This window comes from Pleurodeles waltl, chromosome 2_1, assembly GCF_031143425.1.
Source record: "Pleurodeles waltl isolate 20211129_DDA chromosome 2_1, aPleWal1.hap1.20221129, whole genome shotgun sequence".
NCBI lineage: Eukaryota > Metazoa > Chordata > Amphibia > Caudata > Salamandridae > Pleurodeles > Pleurodeles waltl.
Window position 1 is genome coordinate 658,355,067 of NC_090438.1, and position 21,243 is coordinate 658,376,309.

Sequence of the window (21,243 nt, forward strand, 5' to 3'; positions counted from 1 at the left end):
GTCGCGGGTCAAGGGATGACCCAAAATGACAGTACACCAATTCCTGTTTCACAGTGAGAATGGAATAAACGATGCGTGGGAGAGTGAAAGTTCAGATGAGGAGGGAAATTGTATGCTTGTAGCATCCTTGGAAGTTGATCAAAAGGGTCCATATGTGGAAGGAAGAGTTATGGGTCACCGTGTTTCGTTCTTGGTTGACACCGGAGCTACACGTTCTACAGTTAGAAGCATCGAAGTACCAAATTTGCCACTTTCAGAGAGAACAGTTCAAGTGGTGGAAGTAGCAAATAGGTACCTGACAAATCCAATCACAGATCCAGTGCAAGTCAGAATTGGTAACTATCAAGGGTCACATAAATTTGTGGTATGTGACTCAAAACCGATATCGCTATTAGGGAGAGATTTATTGTGTAAATTGGGATGCCCGATTATGTGTTCAAATGATGGAATTAAAATTCACACAAACAGTGATGAGGAAGAAGGACAGTTTAGGAGGGGACGAAGTGGAAACTGTTGATGAAGAGTATCCCCTGATTACTCTTTATCCAATGCTCACTGAAGCAGATATCCCTACTGAGTTACAGGAGACAGTTGAAAAGGAAGTGTGGGATATGACATGGAAAGAAGTAGGATTGGTCAAAGGAGCAGAACCAGTGAAAGTGACTGTAAAACCCAATGTAAATTTTCCCCAGACACCACAATACCATATGTCGCAAGACACCCTCATGAAAGTCGCCCAACTCATTGATGAGTTTGTAAAACAGGGAGTACTGAAGAAGTGCTAAGTAGTCCATGTAATTCACCAATCATGGGACTAATAAAACCGAGTGGAAAGGTCCGGATTGTTCAGGATTTGAGGAAAATAAATGACATAATATTCAAATGTTGTCCCGTAGTACCAAATCCAGCTGTGATAATGTTTCAAATTCCCTATGATGCGGAGTGGTTCTCAGTCATTGACTTGTCACAAGCATTATTTTCTGTGCCTCTTCATGAGGACAGCCAATTTCTCTTTTGTTTAAAATTTTTGGACAGAGTCTACAGTTGGTGTCGAATTCCTCAAGGGTTTTCGGAGTCACCATCTGTTTTCAATCAGATTCTAAAGAAAGATTTGGAATCATTGGAATTACCATTTGATTCAACCTTGGTACAGTATATTGACAATTTGCTGATCGCATCCAAGACAGAAAATGACTGTACAGCTGACACCATTGCCCTATTGAACCATTTGGGAAGGAACGGACAAAGTGTCCCCTTCAAAATTACAGTTCTGCCAGAAGAAAGTGAAATATTTGGGTCACCAAATAGAGAAAGGGTCGAGAAGAATTATGAAAGAGAGAATAACAAGCGTACTTCAAATGAGTCCACCGAAGACAAGAAGAGAGGTGAGAAAGTTTTTGGGAATGGTGAGCTACTGTCGCCAATGGATTCCCAATTTCTTAACTCTAGCAAAACCTTTACTGAAACTGACCCAGAAAGATGCGCTGGATGAAATAGTGCTGAAAAGAGATGAGATGGATGCTTTTATTGAAATAAAGGAATGCATGTGCAGGGCTCCAGCTTTAGGTATGCCTGATTCCACAAAGCCTTTTACATTGTTTTGTCATGAACGTGATGCATGTTCCTTGTCTGTCTTGACTCAAGCCCATGGTGGCGTAAACAGACCAGTAGCATATTTTTCAGCTACTTTGGATCCTGTCGCAGCAGCACTGCTAGGGTGCTTGCGTGCCGTAGCAGCAGTTGGTATCAGCCTAAATCAGAGTGAAGGAATAGTGATGGGACATCCTTTAACAGTCATGGTCCCTCACTCAGTCGAGATACTTTTGACACGTTCCCGAACACAGCACATGACTGGTGCTAGGCTTACAAGGTACGAGACAATTTTGGGTTCACCTAATGTGCAGCTGAATAGGTGCACTACGTTGAATCCAGCAACCTTGTTTCCAGTGAAAATGTCGAAATTGAGAACGCTGAAGACATCGAGCACGACTGTCTTCAGGTGACAAAATTTTGTACAAAACCAAGACCTGACATCAAAGACACCTGATTGGAAGAAAACGGTCAAGTTATTTTTGTTGATGGTTCATGTTTAAGAGATGCACTAGGAATATTGAAAGCAGGATATGCTGTATGTACAATAACAGGTGTTCTGGAAGCATCTTGGCTTCGAGGAGTTTATTCTGCACAAGTAGCGGAACTGGTAGCACTTACTAGAGCTTGCCAACTTTCCGCATTGATGAAAGTCACCATTTACACTGACAGTCAGAACGGATTTGGAATAGTACATTACTTTGGACAGTTGGTCACAAAGAGGCTTCATGACCTCTTCAGGATCACCAGTGAAAAAAGGTGAAAGAATAAGAGAATGGTTACATGCCATCCAGTTACCAGGAGAAGTAGCAGTGGTAAAATGCAGTGCACACTGGAAATCACAAGACTATGTTTCTTTGGGAAATGGGTATGCAGATCAAGTCGCAAGGTTTTGCGCATTGAACTGTATATTGCTCAGAGACGAATGGAACTTGATAAATGAGCCAGAACTTGAACCAAGTGAAGCCTTTGCTCTAAAGGTTGTGGATACAATCGAAGAATTGAAATCCCTACAGAATGATGTCAGTGAAGATGAGAAACTCTCATGGAGCAAGTTACAGTGCGTAAAGAAACCAGATAATTTGTGGGTTTCAAGTGAAGGGAGATTGGTCTGCCAGACAGTCTTTTAACGTAGTTAGCCAGATTGTATCATGGACAAGCCCACCTTGGGAGGGATGCCATGATTAGATTATTGAAAATCAATTGGTTTAATCCCAAATTCCGTCAAGTTGCTGAAGCATTTTGCCATTGTTGCGTCATTTGCCAACAAATGAACGCAGGGAAGGGAACAGTAGTACATTTGAGCAACATTGGAAGAGAAGGTGGTCCATTCAGCAGGATGCAAATGGATTTTATTGAGATGCCTGTGCATGGAGGCTTGAAGTATGTGTTGGTGATTGTGTGCATTTTTAGTCACTGGATTGAAGCATACCCCACACATAGAAATGACAGCCTTACAGTTGCAAAACTACTCTTGAGAGAACTAATAACATGTTTTGGATTCCCAATCTCCTTAGAATCAGATAGGGGAAGTCACTTCAATAACGAAGTAATAAAATTACTGTGTGCAGCGCTGAACATTGAGCAAAAATTGCATTGTAGCTACCGTCCTGAAGCATCAGGACTAGTGGAGCAAATGAATGGCACATTGAAATCAAGGATGGCGAAAATATGTGCATCAACAAACTTGAAATGGCCTGACGCATTGCCCTTGGTGTTAATGTCAATGAGAAACACCCCTGATAGAAAGACTGGACTGTCGCCGCATGAGATCCTCATGGGCAGAGCCATGAGGCTTCCAGCAGTTCCTGCAAATGCTCTTTTGAATATTACAGATGATATGGTGTTGGACTACTGCAAAGGTCTAGCTGATGTGGTGCGCTCTTTTTCTCACCCGGTGGAGGCAACCACCTTGCCACCGATCCAAGGTCCAGGACACACCCTGAAAGCAGGTGACTGGGTCATGATAAAGAAGCATGTGAGGAAGTCGTGTCTGGAACCCCGTTGGAAAGGACCTTTCCAAGTGATTCTGACAACTACCACCGCTGTGAAGTGTGCGGGAGTTCCCCACTGGATTCACGCCAGTCACACATAAAGGGTGACGTGCCCCACAGAAGAGGAAGTTGAAGTGCTGAAATCGCCAGTGACTGACAAGAGAGCACCAGGCACTGAGACAGGTCAGAGAGAACCAGGAGGAGAACAAGCAGAAATAGAGGAAGGGGAGATATTTTCTGAGGAAGAAACAACTGATTCATTTGAGGAGGACCAAGGAGAAGCCTCAGGAAGTGACAAAGATCCTGAAGGTGACAAAGAGCCTGAGACAGGTGAAGGAGCAGGAGAGTCTGATCAGATGAGGGCTTTCCCAGAAGCGGGCAATACAGGAAAAGAAAAGGAAAACCTGATTGACCTCCTAGGGGGAGAAGACAAGACAGGACAGGGTGAAACTGTTCAAACTCTTCCAGAACTGGTTGCAGGTCCATCAGGTGAAAACAGTGCGAAACGGAGACAAAGCATATCGCCAGTGAAATTAAGGACTAGAGAAATATTAAACGAAAGTGAAGGGCCAAAGTTGAAAGAGAAAAGAAAAGAAGTGTCTGTCGCAATAACACCAAGTGCAGAGAAAGACCCAGCCAAGGAACAAGGCACCAGTGAGAGAGAATCAAAAGGAGATGCAAAATTGAAAAGGAAAAGAATACCGAGCAGAAGATATTCTGGTCCCGAGTGGGCATACATAGCCACTAACGATTGGTCAGACGAATTCCTATCTCTCAGTCTTGAGAACAAAGAAGCAGAACGACACTTTGTTACTTGAAAAGTGAAATTCCATGAACATTACCGAATAAGACATTGATAACCTGATTGACTTTGAAACCGATCTTGAGGCAAAGCTGCTAAACCGATAAGGAACTAATGCTGCTAAAGAGAATCGTGTGAACATTGAACTCGTTCAGCTTTATATATATCTGCAAATCCGATTTGATAAAGTGTCTTCAACTTTCTGATTCTGCATAGATCATGACAGGCTACACTACACAGGGACATAAAATGAAGTGTTGTAAATACATGTGTATAGGTCTAATAACTGCATGTGTACTAACAGTTATGGCAATAATTCTTGGAATGCATGGAGGGAATGAGACACGAATGATGCTTCTACTTCTAAACCTACTACTGAACTAACTCCTTTGAAGAAACTCGAACAAGACGAAAGACATTTGCATGATAAGAAGGAACTTTCGTCCAACGTTTTCTATCGCTTGTTGAATGAGTATGTTGAGACAATGGATGCGAAAGATTGTTGTGTGCACACAAATACCTACCTCAGTAATGGAAGGTGTGACATATCATAGCATGCCTCTTACGTATGGAATTTCATGTAGTTTAATAATGACCAGATTTTATGGCCAGGAGTATATTCACTACTTTTATTCCAATCAGGATGTTGTATTTGCATATATCCCCATAATAGAGTACCTGAGTACAGTAGCAAGAGATTATTATATAAAGTTAATGAGGGGTTTCTTTGAGCCATTGTCACCTTTTCACACAGCTTACGCTCACAGATAAAACCTTACATGCTTGCTTTCACCGATGGAGAACATTTTTTTTAGCTCACTCTGACAATAGGAGGAAAGCGGGGAAGGAGAAATTAGAAGGGGAGTTACACAAAAGGACATCTGCAGATAACTATGCTTTTGCCGCGATAAAGACACAAGGGAAACTAGCTTTAGATGCATTACACGTAGGGAGGCTCTGTGTACATTGACCTAAATCATATTATGACACAATCTTTGTGGGAACGAGTGAATATAAACACAAGTTTTTGTTTCAAGCTAAATGGACGTTCATGCTGAATGGACAAGACCCAGTTATTCCAGGGATATATTATATTTGTGGACTTAACGCCTATTATCCTCTTCCAAAAGGATGGTATGGGAGATGTTATTTGGGAATAGTATTTCTAACGATTTATCAACTGGACGACTTAAAGAATTTTCCAAAGCTGTCTGAATCACATGTTCAGAAAAGGGAGACAGCTTCTGGTGTGGTAGGAGATATATTTGGAACGATGATTCCTTCAGTAGGAGTCATACTGAATTAAATTAAAATACGAAAGTTGTCTACTATTGTGGATAACATGCTGACAAAATTCTCAGGAGCTATAATCCTGATGGATGCTGAACTTGCTGAAGAAAGAGCTAGGACTCTTCAAAATCGGCTTGCCTTAGACATTCTTTTAGCAAAGGATGGCGGCGTTTGCAAAATGCTTGGTGCATGTCACTGTTCTTATATTCCAGACAACAGCGGGCAAATTAGAAAAATGCTTACAAATTTAACTAACGAAAGTACAGATTTGAAACAATTGAAAGAACCAGGAGTATGGGAGAAGGTTGGAAAAGGATTTGCTTGCATGGGAAATTGGCTCAGCAGCATTTGGAATGGATTGTTACTGAAAATAGTAAAAGGAATATTAATAGTGTTAATTTGTTTATTAGGTATTTGGGGAATATGGAAAGCTATTAAAATATTGAAAACAAGAAACAAAAGGAGAAGAGAAAATAGAAAACAAAATAGTAGAAATATACAGAGAAAAATCAAAGGGAACAAAAAGGAAGAGGGAATTGACTGAAGTGCCAAATTACTAAAACAGAATTTTAATGGAATAAAATTTGTGGTGGAAGATTTGATGTGATGACATAATTAGTCATCAGAGGAGGGATTGAGGACGCAGAAAAAGCAGGACCAACATATATTCATATATCATGTAACCAAAGTTGTTTAAGGTAGTGTGATTTTAGCAAAGAAAATAATGTGCGTCGGAAATTGTGCCTACGGAGCAGTTCGCCATTATTATAAAATGAGCTTAATCAATCATGAAGAATTGACAAATGTAGTAATCCGTCATAATTGCAAATGTATTCTATTATTCTTGTTGAAACTGTTATATGCTTAGCTTAAATTTAGCAGAGGCTTTGGCCTAGTCACCTGGTCTCAAATTTTAACTGTGTGATTTCACTTGAATTAACAAAACGTGTATTTTACTTTAAGGCTGTACTTTTCCAGTAGAGATGACTAATACACTTATCTCCAAGGTTTCATACTAGGCCGGTTTCATCCTCTTTGATGCAAGGTCAGCTCCTGCAGGTGCAGACAATAAAGGCCCTAAGATAAAATGAATTGGCAAACTTTGTTGCAACTTGTGTTCCAAGGCTCCAAGGACAATGTATGCATAAAATGAGTACTAGGAGAAAGGCACTATTCATTGGTCAAATTGAAGCCACCCTATGAACCCTCCAATGGAAGACCCTGAAGAATTTTGAATGTTTCTTACTTCAACCAACCGGACAAAGAGAAGTCAGCCATTTTCCTTGATGCCATTATTGAAGCCAAATGCCAGACGCCATCTTGGACGACATCTTGATGCCCTTTTCTCTATTCCAGAGAAAGAGACTTTAAGAATTTTCACCCTAGAGACTTTAATTTGCCCCGTCTTGCCCATGCAGTAACTCTGCCCCTTTGAAATCTGCCCCATGCTGATCGAACCGGTACCTGAAGGACGAAGGCTTTCTTGAATGCTGATTGTATTTGGTAATTATGAAAGGATAATTGTATTATGCATTGTATTTTTCCTTTTAGGTACCAACTGCTATTTTGATAGGGCCCAAGCTAGAAGTTTTCCAAATTTGTGTTGACTAAATTCATTTTGCATGAAGTCCCACATGCCAATGCTAATTAGAGGTTAGTCGAGGTATTCACCTGATGCACCATGTGGAATTGAAATCTTGTTATGCTGACCGATGTATGTAATTAGTCAAATTCAGCTACTCATATTAGTGATTTGTATTGCTATAACCGAGTGCATTATAATTCAGATTTTGCATAGATTGGATTTCTTCCGCCGTTATGGACAGCTAGTAATGTTCGTATACATATATCATTTGATTTTGAGACTCGTATATATTGTGTTAGCTTTGTTAATATAGGGAAATAAACTCATTAACTTTTAATAAACTGGTGTGGTTATTCATGACTGAAAGGACATGTTGCATCAAGATACCGACTGTTATTGATTCCTAATGTGCTATTTTGATCTAGTAATAGAGTATTGGGTTTCGATTACGATAGTTATTGATTATTGTTTTAAGTGATCCGACTATTCTAGGATGAGGAGAGCCCAACTCGGCTAAAAGGTTCACCGACCTCCAGCGTGTCCAAGTACAAGTAATTTATAAGGGCTGGACGCATTCTCAACAGTGCCACACTGAACCCATACATCCCACGAGAAACCAGGGTATACCAGAGTCATACCAGAGGCGTGTAGCAATAGGCAGGAGAGGGATCAGTCAAGCAGCTTAGAGTAAGATGCTATTCAAAAGCAGCCATATACCCTCAGGCGATAAATGCAGTGGGTAAAACACAAGACCGTCACACTAGGCTACAGTGGTTGCAAAAGAGAAGGATGGACATAGGATAACGAAGCCAGTCTTAAACAAAAGTGAACCACAAGGAGGGCTATTGCACGTCAGTGGGCCGATACTATAGTCCACAATGACAAACTACAGTGTGACCCCCATGAGGTACACATACCCAAATGGCCAGTGCCCCACTTCTGCACCCCAAGCCACCATCATGGTACCCCCACAACTCAGCAGAAGGAAACAATGCATATCACACCATCACCAGAACTGTGAAGTGATGCTTGAGAGGATCTGAGAAATCCACAGATGTGTCCAGGCAAGAAGAAAAGTAAAGTAATTGAAGGACCTTTGATACCTTTTACTGATTTTCGTAATTTCTGGGTCAGTTTACTCGCTATTTAAAAAAAAAAAAAAAAACTATTTGAAAAATGTAAATTCTTTAACTATTATTGTTTTGTCTAGTTCAATTGTGCTGCATGCATTTACCTTAGGAAGACACGTTGCGGTTTAAGGCGGTTTCTCAAGGGTGAGCCAGAGATTAGTTAATGAAACTAGTATACATGCTTTTTTGTCCGATTGTTTAGGCCCTTCAAAAGAACTCGCTTAAGTTCACATCAAGACTCGGCTCCGGCCCACACAGCTTCAGAATTTTAATTCCTTCGCTACTTACATTCTATTGCCTGGACCAAGACACAGTAAGATTAGCAAAGAATCAAATTATATTAGCGTGCATAGCAGAATTTGTGAAGTGCAATGCAAGCAATTGCAGAAAATTATTCCACCGCAAGCAAGTGCTGTGGATGTATTCAACACGGTCTAACCCTAAAAGTAGGTAGTTACAGCAGCATGAACCATTTCATTTTCTTAAAGCTCACTTTTATGAATGTAATTCAGTTTCACAAAACAGAAACAGGTGTTTAATGCATCATCATTTATTTATGGTTATGAAAATACTTAAATACATAAAATTAGTTTGACATAAGTGCTTTTCAATTCATTGTTCTTTTTTTTTGCCAAACTATGTATTCAATCGGAAAACCGTGCAAAGCATAAAAATACATTAACATGAATCATGAGGAAAGAAGCAGACTTATTTCAAATACAGTTCCTTTGTACTCTTTGAATCCTGCTCAGCAATCAGGCAAGTTTCAATCTTCTATGGAATAATTGGGATTGACAACTAGAAATGGATCCTCTTCCAACACGGCTTCACCATCCCCAGGTTTTAATGCTTTTAATCCAGTTTTGTTCAGCTCCAGTAAAATGTTATCCTGAAAGAAAAGTAGGTTGAGGTTATACACAGGTTCAAGAAAGAAAAAAGGCAATTAAGACACGCATTAATGCTGAAATACAGCTTTAGGATGCTTTGGTTTACTAATTACTTATTTAATTTTTAAAATAATTTTATCTATTTGGCAGGAATATCTCTGTATTGGTGACGAAATCGAGAAAAAGCAAGCTACTCTGGGCAGGACATTGATTATACATGTAGTGAAATGATGTGTATTGTACCTTTCAAAGTAAATACAAACGTAATAAATGTGTGCGTGATAAACAGTAAAATAAAAGTCCACTCAAAATGACAAAGAAAATCCATGTTGCTTTAACTTTAGATCAAGTGCCATTGAGTCAAGTGATGCACTTTTTCTCAATTTTTTCTTTTTTTTTTTAAACAGTCAGGCTTTGAAAAAAAATATTTAAGGCCGGGTATAGACACGTGAGCATGAAGAATAAAACGTAAGGACCACGGGTAGCTCTCCGCAAGCACCTTCTGCGAAGTTTGCTGCGTGATATAGGGCGACTATTTTATGCTCCAAGGGCAAGGGGCAAAGACTGGTCAGTAAGATTGGGAGGGGGGGTGAGCTTAAGTTTTTCCAACAATCATATGTTAAAATAACGTTTAGGACAAGCAGGGCGCATGAGAGGGGCTTAAGGGGCACTTGAAAAGGATAGAAAGACGGACTGATAGGGGTCCTAAGTGAGGGAAACCACAATATTATATAAGATGAACATTTCTGAAGACTTTCAAAACAGAAACCAAAAGGTGCACACTCTTCTTCTCTGTGTATGGAAATATTGTTGGCAAAATCCAACAGACACCACACCATACCCGACTGAAAGCACCAATACTCAACAACGTACCAGAAAGTATGTTTATCAGGGTGGGTGTACCACCCCAAACAACTTCTATCCCCCTCCCCTGAAGCTATGCCCCTGCCAAACCCTTAACTCATTTTCGTAATACATGCGGGAGCCAGTTCTCTACACACAGATTCTAGTCAGAGAAGGCAGATCTGACCAGGCAAGGGGCACATCTTGGATTGGAAGGCCCTCCCCAGTCTATCATACCTGCTGCCCCAGCTCATAACAGACTGCTTTCGATATTATTCCTTTGATTATCTTCTTTATTGTGAGCATTCATCTCCTCTATGTTACTTTTACAGTAGGACATTATTAACTCTTCATATATTATTGGTCTTCAGGATGTATTTGTGTAGACTACTTAAGCCATATTTAATTGCATTTGCTCTATTTTCACCAAGATAGTTAGTTATTAGTTATTATCCTCACAAAGGAGGAGACAACGAGATAGAAACACTCTTATAAAAGCAATCAAACTAGTTCTTCTCCAGTTAAATCTAAGGCAGTGGAAGCTGCTGAACCATCCTTCAGTACCATGCTGGAGTAAATTCATGCCGTTCATATAAATGCTAATTCTGTCAGTGCCAATACTTAAAACATTCATAAGTACTTACATGCATTATCAATGAATGTTACTTATAGTGAAAAAAAAAAAAAAGGCAATAATTAAATATTTTTGTCCAGATGGTCCCAGCCACTTCCACAGTCCTCCTAAGGATGAAATTACTTTTGGATTTAGAAGACTGAAATAGAGTATATAATTTGAGGACTTTCAATCTACCAGATTAACAACTGTCCAAGAAGCAGCTATATGTTCAAAATGTGAAGTCCCAGCCATTTTATCAATACTATTAATAGGTACTCAGGCATAGTAAAAGTCATTCTTTATTTCTTTCTAGTAATATAGATTGCAATCACAGCTGTAATGTAAATGACATACAGAGTTTCGACCCAAAGACCATGGACCACCTTCAGGGCTTATGGAAAAATAAATACAATACAAAATTAAAATCCAATTCACTGCAATCATATAGAATACACAGCAAGCATTTTTTTAAATATGCATCGCTAAAAACATGGTACATACACAGTCAAATCAAATCATTAACATTTATAAAGCGCGCTACTCACCCCTGCGGGTCTCAAGGCTCTAGGGGAAAGAGGGGGTTACTGCTGCTCGAAAAGCCAGGTTTTTAGGAGTCTCCGGAAAGCGGAGTGGTCCTGAGGCTGGTGGGGAGGGAGTTCCAGGTCTTGGCCGCCAGGAAGGAGAAAGATCTCCCACCCGCCGTGGAGCGGCAGATGCGAGGGATGGCAGCGAGAGCGAGGCCAGAGGAACAGAGGAGGCGGGTGGGGACGTAGAAGCTGAGGCGTCGGTTGAGGTATTCCGGTCCCTTGTTGTGGAGGGCTTTGTGTGCGTGGGTGAGAAGTCGAAAGGTGATCCTTTTGCTGACTGGGAGCCAATGCAGGTGTCTCAGGTGTGTGGAGATGTGGCTGTTGCGGGGTACGTCGAGGATGAGGCGGGCCGAGGCGTTTTGAATGCGTTGCAGGCGATTTTGGAGTTTGGCTGTGGTCCCAGCGTAGAGGGTGTTGCCGTAGTTCAGGCGGCTCGTGACGAGGGCGTGGGTCACGGTTTTTATAGTGTCGGCGGGGATCCAGCGGAAGATCTTGCGGAGGGTCAGGAAGCAGGCGGAGGACACAGCGTTGACTTGCTTGGTCATGGTGAGAAGAGGGTCCAAGATGAAGCTGAGGTTGCGGGCGTGGTCTGTGGGGGTCAGTGCGGTGGCGAGGGCCGTGGGCCACCAGGAGTCGTCCCAGGCAGACGGGGTGTTGCCGAGGATGAGGACTTCCGTTTTTTCAGAGTTCAGCTTTAGGCGGCTGAGCCTCATCCAATCTGTGACGTCCTTCATACCCTCTTGTAGGTTGGTCTTGGCGCTGGCGGGGTCCTTGGTTAGGGAGAGTATAAGTTGGGTGTCGTCGGCGTAGGAGGTGATGATGATGTCGTGCTTGCGTACGATGTTGGCGAGGGGGCTCATGTAGACATTGAAGAGTGTTGGGCTGAGTGATGAGCCTTGAGGTACGCCGCAGATGATCTCTGTGCGTTCTGAGCGAAACGGAGGGAGGTAAACTCTTTGGGAACGGTAAACCAAATCACAATTCAAACTATCTTAGGGTGCATAACCACACATGGGGTTGGCCCTAATTAGAAGACATGTGCCATATGTATGTAATAAATTGATCAGCCCATATAAAGTTGGCACTTAGTTAACATCACCACTCTTTTCTCCAACTTCACAATTAACGTTATGAGTGCCCACTTTATATTGGGTGATCAATTTACTACAGATGTATATATGGAAGTACATCTAGGGGGCAGTGGTTAAGTGAGATTTGTCACACTAAAGCAGCGTGATACTTTGAAGAAGCAAGCAAGCCATTACCCACAGAAGAGCAATGATTCAAATACCTAACAATGCAGGAGGACCCAAGACCTGCCACCAGATTCAGGGAGGCTTACCATGCACGCAGCAGAGCGCCTATTTTTTAGCATCTGGACTTCGGCTCACAGACACGTGCCCATGCACTTTGAACCTCCACTTCAGTAAGAGAGGGTAAGAATGAATACTGAGGCTATTTCCTCTTCCTATGTGTGCTTCAGAATGCAGCATACATGTAACGAGGAAATAAGAGAGAAAGATATTTCCTTTTGCTACCCCAGATTCAGGCAGACTTCAGCTATGATTACAAATCTTTGCAAATATGGGTTTGCATCATAATACATGGGTGGGTGCATGGAAACACCCAAGCACCACCCATGTAATGCCTACCGGTCGCAAAACAATGCAAGGCAGAGCAATTTGCTGCCTGTGTTGGTTTGTTTTTTCCTAACAAAGCCACACAAATGGGATTGTGTGTGGTACCGTAAATACAAAATCTATTTTTGGGTCAGTTGTGACTGAAAAGTGACATCCCAGATGCAAAATTTGGGCCTCAATTCATACATTTATTTTTTTTAAACTCTGCCACAAAAAAAATAGGCAACAACAAGAAACATGGCAGTAAATATGTTCTGCTTAGTTGGTTGCAAGGTCTGATTTTTAAAATATCTTATGGGGTTAAGGCACCTGCTGCAGAGTGAAGTGTTCTATTCAATCTGAGGGAATAATAATAATGGTAGGAGAACTCTAGTGGTTAATGCATTTGATGGAAAGATGTGTGTTTTGTCTAGTCCTAGTTTTGACTTAAAGTAGCAGAGATGGTTAATGTGTCTCCTGCACATCATGTAAAATGCAGATGACAGATTTTTATTTTATTTATACAGGTAAGTGGGTTACTGTTTTTATCACAGAGATCCTTTTGTAACTTGCAGTTGCATTTCAATCCTTCTAGTATAGCACAGTGAGCTATGAACAAGAATATGTGACTACTAAATCTTGTGAACTTCACTGCCTTAAATAACATATCCCGTTCCTTGATTTACAAATTTGTATGATTTGTTGTCAATGTAATGTGTACGTCTGAAGTAGAGCACTTTGACACACTGCATCGGGATGAACAGTTCTATAAGAGAAATAGAAAATAATTGTATTTAAGTTAGTTTGTGTAAATACTGGGAGAGAGCAACATATCGAACAATCTTACAGTGCATGCATATCTCTTACATACAGGGTTTAAACACTGTGTGCTTTTGTTTCCCTTCAACTACATTTATATCGAGGTTTGAGGCTTCAGATAGCTCTCAGTCTGGAGACTAACCAAATGAGAACTGATGGCCCCTTAAATTCAGCCTTTGTTTTGGGACCAGCTGGAGTTAGATATAAGAAAGGCTGCTTCTTTTTTGCACATTGTTGTTTAGAAGCAGACAGCATGGGCCCTTCTGAATGTGTCCTGGTGTTTGAAAATCACATCAGAATGAGTTCAGTATATTTTAAAGTGGGACCCAACTTCTTGGCAGAGTGGGCATCATCCACCCTGTGAAAATAGTGGGTTGAGACTGTTCACCTGTGTGTACTCCTGACATCTGCCCTGGTTACAGTCTGTTTTCCATGTTTGTCTGTTTATTATAAAGGAGCTACCTTCCCTCTTTCCATATTTGTATGCAGAGTTTTAATTAAAGTTACTGCTCTCTTCTAATAACATATCATTTATGGTTAATCCATATAATCTAAGAATGATTTCTTTAAATGTTAAAGGAGTGAGACATCCCGTTAAATGGAGGAAGATTTATGATTATCAATTCAGGCAGAAAAGTAATGCTTGTTTATTACAAGAAAAATATCAAAGCTAGGGTTCTGACAAATATGAATATAGAATGGATGAGGATGATTTCCTCTTCCATTGGGGAAAAAATGGTGTAGCAATCCTGTTCTCCAAGAGGATTCACTTAGATATTATACAAACATTGGGGAGGAGATGGTAGATGTATATGCCAATGTTAAAATGTGTGACTGTTTTATACTTCATAAATCTCTATGGCTTTTGCAAGAGAAGTCCACTGTCAAATATGCACCCTCAAAATCCACTCAGATCTTTGAGGTATTTTAAAATAGCAAATATTGACAGCTTAATTTTCCTAAGTAGCAAGAGTTTACACTTTTCTCTAGTCCTCATCATTCCCATTCCAAAATTATCTTTTGCCATCAAAAAAGCTAATGTCAATTCATTTTGCAGACTTAAACAGGATAGATATTTCGGACCATGATATCTGTAATCCTTAACACTGACAATTTCACAGTTTCTTCCTCTCAATGGAGAGTGAATGCTGATATCCTAAATTAGGAATCATGGAGATTATCTTCTATTTTGTTAAAGTACAGGAGCAACAGTGAATGTAATTTAGTGGGATGCTTTTAAAGCTTACACTAGAGGTATAACAATTTCACTGACATTTGACAAACAATAATGATATTAATCAATGAAGAAAAAAAAAACTGAACATTTCTTTATTATACCCATTTGCAACAGACAGACAAGAAAGCCATAGAAATTTCACTTTGAATATTAAGTACTCTGTACGCATGTGGACCTCCAGTTTTTTAAATATTAGAACATTGGAATGCTGGGGGCTCCATTGAAAACAATGGAGTGTTGCGGGCTTTTACTGGCCGGTAAAAGCCTGCAGTGCCAACATTCCAATGTTCGCTTTGTTCACAGCAACAGCTGTGAACAAAGCCTCACGGAGCCCGAGGGGATTTTACTCCCCTCGGGCTCCGTGAACATTTTTTTTTTTTTAATAGAACATTCTGTCCTGAGTGGCAGAATGTTCAAATAGCCTTAGAACCCGCCGTAGCGGACTCTACCGGCTATTAAAGTCCCTCTCCCTTGTTAAATGCCCTCGCCTTCGGCTCGGGCATTTAACGCAGGGAGCGGGCCTTTAATAGCCGGTAGAGCCCGCTACGGCGGATTCTAAGGCTATAAGAGAAACAACATTTTTATTCCATTAAAGCATGTAAATTGCTAACTTACATATCAGAACAATAAAACTCAAATACACGCTTTACTAACAAATATTAGGACAACTGTGCACATTGCAAATTTTTAATGACTTTAAAAAAATAAAAAATACTGAATTCTATCCAGTATCTTTCTAGAAGCGTGTACTTTACCTATACATTTTCATTCTGACACAAAAAGTCTAAAGCACCCCATTACTATGGAAGAAATCAATTTGGCTGTCAAATCTCTTAACACAAAGGCTGTTCTTGGTCCTTATGGGAATCCTGCTGAATTTTACATAGCCTTCTCTGCTCAGTTTTTTTTTCCACCATACTTTTCCCTGCTCTTCACAGAATTTGGTAAAGTTTATGAATAATCGGGATCAGACATTTTGACAATAATATTATCTAAAGCTGACAAACATCCCATAATAATTTCTAATAAACAGTTTCATTAATAAAGGACTGTAAAAAATGCTAACTATTTACGAAGAGACTTTTTAAAGATCTCTAAAGTATCTTTAACACAACCAGACTGGTTTTATGAAAGGTAGAATTTGAGCTAGTGTACTAGAATGCCATGAACTAGAGAATATTTAATCTACACATAGTGACATCAGATGCTGAAAAAGCATTGTATGAAGTTAACTGGCAATGTTATGAAAATTCTCGATTTAGTGATCATTTTAGAAAGATGATCACAGCTCTAAATGCTCAACCATCAGCTAAGTTACTAGTGAACAGCTGTATTTCTTTGCAACGAGAGTTACAAAACAAGGTTGTCCGTGATCACTTTTTTTTATAGATATTGAACCTCCCAACAACATAGATCGCATGAATTCCACATTTATCAGAAACTGCAAAACACAACAACAAAATACAATAAATTGAGACCATGTAAATTAAATGTGGTTACTGACTTATGAAATGTCCTCAAATACCACAAAGATTTTCTAATTAAACAGTGCAGATTATGGTTTCAGGAGCAAAATTAAATTCAGTATAGCTAAATAGGTTCAAATTGAACAAAATGTCTTAGCCATTCTCTAGGAAATGACAATAACAAACTCCTTCAAAGGGACATAGTTAGGGGAAAGCTGCTGAACACCTTCCACCCTTTGAGGCTGAATGAGAGAATAGAGATGCCTTCTTCTCTTTAGTGTTTACAGTGGTATTTATGCATGTGCTAGTGTAATGCACAGTGTACAATTATGCATTTTTTTATGCATTAGCTTTTGCATTGTTTCCTTGTATTACATTTCATTTATTTAGGTTTCTGTTGACTACACTTGAACATGTGTGGTGGGGTTTTATATGGAGACGTCTGGATACAGTGCTCTACACATGGTTTCACTTTAGCAAGTACAGTTCTGAGTCTTGATCAAAAAGTTTTCTCTTTCAGGCTATGGCTTTCCACAGGACCTGGTGTGGCAGGGTTTTCATACTAGGTTTTGCTCGGGGATCCTTAGTTTTCTCTTTTTGATATATGATTGCAGACATATTTCAAGTTTGCATGTATTTTAATTTGTTCAACACTTCCGGGGTAACATCCACATGGCTCCTGTATTGGGATGGCAGGTTGCTTCGTCCCAGGTTGAGCATAGGCTGTTCATCTGAGGTTGTTTGTTTTTGTAATGAGAGGGGAAGTTAAACAGAATTACTTTCTCACTTCATATTTATTTTGGGACACCAGAGAAGTAATGGTTCAAGTGTACTCATTAAAGTAGATGTGGTATGCTAGTTTTTCTAGTATCTTGTTGATAATTGTAGAGAGAATGTACACTACTTATTTGGTTTGTTACACTGACACTAGAGCTCAACAGCATTTAGTTCCAACATTTCACATCTCTGTGGCACCACATAGTGGTTGTCCCTCTTCCATATATTTTGCGGATCAGATGTGGATGAACTGTCACTGGTGCAGTAAAATATATGGTTGTAGGAGTTTTCTGTAATTTATCAGTTTGTGGTAAGTGCTTTTTGTATTTGGTTTTAGCATTCCCATGATTAAAGGTCTCAGTGACTCGAAATGCATTGGGAGCTGCTGAACATACCTGTCACTACATAATGAAATCAATAATGAAATATACATTTTCTTTGCAAGTTGAACAACATGAATAGACACATAAGGGAATTGAAAAATTAATGATTGTTCATAAAGGATTTTGGCACTAATTTGGGTTAATTCAAGTTGATTCTTTGATTAACCCTCACTAGCCTTTAGGGAGTCCCTTCTAACAGGGCCTCTTGAGACTAGTTTGCAGACTTCAACTGGCAATTTCACACATAATATAGTTACACCATTTCTACTACCCACCCTGTTATCTCTGTCCCAGTGTAATATGTTTATTATCTTCCCCATCTGTGAAACAACCAAACTGATGCTTTCAAATCTAGATTCTCTTATAATGCACAATGTAATCTCAAATTCTTCTGCTAGATTGCTGTGAAGCCATTTTAGTGATGTCTATGGGCATATTATTTTAGCAACTTGGCTTGCTGTCTGTGCCCTTTAGCCTAGTACACTTTTTTATTTCATGTTTGTCTTTTAGAAACTATCATATTTGTGGTGATGTTTTATTTTCCTTTATCTTGCTGTCTTTTCACTTAGAAAGCATTTACATTTCTTAGCAAGACATTCTTTCCCTATATGCTATCTTCAAGGGTGCAACAAGATAGGATTGCCGGCCCAAGGCGCACACCGCGCCTCTAACATTTCACAGAAACATGGTAAGACTTTTCTCAGAACACTAGCTGTTTTATTATAAAACATCTCTCCCCTGCACATTAGAGGGAGGTTACTGCCAGATGACTACTACTGCATGCGGTCTGACTTTACTACAGCTGCTCACAGACTAACAGTTCCCTGGCCGATATGGGGAGGGTTTCTGAATGGACAACAGGCTCCTTCCCAATTGTCATACTCCGGTATGGGGGATGAGGTCTTCCCAGTGGGTCCTGAAGGGTGGATTAGGGCTTATCCTGCTGTGCTCTAACATAGAACATTAGTGGTGTAAGTAGGAATCACATCCTGTATAGTGACAGTATAGTGGGGCTTTACTTGTGCTTCATTTTTGTTTTCACCATTCTGCTTCTAGTATGTTTTATCATCCTAATTTGTGCAGTTCATGTTATTTTGTCTAGGTCACAATTAATTCAATAAATCTTATTGAACCATTTCCTGCTTCGGTTTGTCTTTGCAAGTGTGAAACAAATATTACTGAGAGGAAAGGTTGAGGTCTGATCCACCATGATTTCCCTGAGAAGTCAATGTCATGCGCCCGGTTGCCACAGATCATCCTTGCTCTTAGACATAGGTGAGGCACTACTGACTGGCCGGAAACCGATTAGGCCGACAGTTGTCAAACAATTCAGGTGATGCTGCTGCCCACATCCAGCAGCCTTGTGGGTACAATGAGAGCCAAAGCAACAAGATAATCTTAAAGGTTGGCGTTCATTGATTAACAGGGATCATCTACTTGCATGATATATGCCAAGAAGATACATCCCAATCGTAATTGCAAAGTAGGTTTGTTATGCCAGCATCAGAATAAAGTAACCATGAACTATTGCTTAATTCAATTTAAATGGTTTTTCTAGTACATTAGTGGCAGCTACATTTATTTCTAATTGTACTGTTCATGAAATCTCATAAATGTATTAAGAAAATACATATTCTGAGGGGTCCGATTTATTTATGATTGGTAATATTGTCAAAAGATATGGCTGTTTAGCATCTAAAATTCATTACTTGCCATTGTATATTGAACCAATATTTATGTACTGCAAGACTGTTTAAGGACACTTCAAAAGTAATTTGAAGCAAACCGGATTGATTCTTCAACTTCTGACATTGTAAGTCATAACTGTTAAAATATGTATTTAACTGGCTTCATATTTATAAATTTGTTTCTGAAATTTGGAATTTTGTTCTAAAGTTGATTCAAATTACTGACATTCTATCATACAAATTAATTATATACATTTTTCTGCCTTCGCTTTTCTATATCATGAAAAAGTGTGATTTTTTTTTTTTTTTTACTATCCACAGCTATTAAAAATCAATTACTTTCAATTGGAAATATACCACTCAGCATAGAGTACATAAATGAGTCCTATAAAAATCAGTTGCAGGAAATGTTGTATGTAGCTGTTGTATCCCTGTAGCTTGAATAGGAGATCAGCCTTATGACTATCTTAAAAAAAAGCTTATAAAACAGTCTTTAAAAAAGGAAACCAAGCAAGAGGACTTAATTTTACATCACTCATAAGCACAGGAAATGACATGTCATCCTGCACTCCTCCCCCCACCCAGGGCCTTCTTAATGGCAGCTGCAGTGTGGATGCACAGCTGACATGCACAGCGGGCACACCACTGGTGTGCCAAAGGCAAGCCCTCCTGTGCCCCTTTCTAGGAACCCTCATTTTAACCCTATCCAGCAATACTCTGCAGCACTCCTTTGGTCATTAGACCCCAGACACCATTCCCAACTGCTGACATGCCTCATACCACGTTAGGAGCTTTCACTTGCCCCCAACTGCTGGTTCTCCAGCAGCCACGCACCCACACCCCCCCAAGCAAATTCTTACAATGTCCTCAACATCCCCTCTGTCAGAACTCAGTAGCTCTTATATCCAGAATCTTTGCAGAAGCAGAATGATGCTATAACCCAATGCCACGCTCAAACTCCCAGCCTCCTAAAAAATATTTAAAGAGACTATAGAGTCTGAGGGGAGAAAGGGGTTTGGGAAGATAAGAGACTGCCTTGTTTTTCTTCTCCTGGGGTCTAATCAGTGAAGATGTTGCACAAGCTGTAAAATAATTAGAACATTAATAACCACTATCTTTATTAAGTGTTGTATTTAAGATCATACGTTTGTTTTTAATTACATGCCCCTTTTTAGTGAGGCTCTAGCTTCTTTTCTATTTTTTATGAAGATAATGTATTTCTTGAAGGTACTGTAAACGTATACCTGCTTAGCATACTTAGTATTTATTTTATTTTAGTCACTTTGGTAGAATTCTAAACATAAGCAAGCTATGCAATTTACTCTCCCTTTAATGTGTTTTTCTTGGCCACAGGTATACTTGCAAAACCTTAGCTGAGAGAAGATGGAACTGACTCAGCCTTGGACTCGGGTAAGTGTTAGTAAACTTCTCTCAGTGTTTCTCCTTATTGGATTACACCTCAGGAAATAGCTTCCACACATGTTCGAAAGAAAGCCTACATTTTGTCTTTTTATTTTTTAATATTAATGATGCATAAGTCTCCGTTATACTCACTAATCGCCCAAAAACTACAAACGAGTGAACAATACCATAAAACTACTCTGACATGCGCAACAGTACTTTCACGGAACGCTACTCTACAATAAACACTAGAATGACTCCTCCTAATCATGGCGGTGTTACGTACTGCGCTGTACTTCTCACCTCTGGATACCGGGTTGGCGAATACACCAAGTCTTCTACAGGTTCTGGATACTCCCAGATAAGGGCGACCCCTTCTAGTAGCCACGGTGCCACTCGACAGGCTATGCCAAAGCAGACCGTACCCTCCAGAAAGAGTCCCAGAGGGGAAAAAAAAAACACTGGGGAAAAAACCTCAAACAGGAACTCCTGAAGAAAAACAAGAAAAAAAGGACTAAACAGGAAACAA

General features: G+C 39.9%; 1 protein-coding gene across 1 annotated transcript in view; it reads right to left on the reverse strand.

Annotated features, from left to right (window-relative positions):
- Window positions 1-8,925: 8,925 nt before the first annotated feature.
- Window positions 8,926-21,243, reverse strand: part of LOC138259079 (maternal DNA replication licensing factor mcm6-like) — a 482,778-nt gene continuing 470,460 nt past the window's right edge. Inside the window, exon 17 of the mRNA XM_069206547.1 lies at window positions 8,926-9,280. Within this exon, the coding sequence (XP_069062648.1) occupies window positions 9,158-9,280 (123 nt within the window). The 3' untranslated portion in view covers window positions 8,926-9,157. The remainder of the gene's footprint in view (window positions 9,281-21,243) is intronic.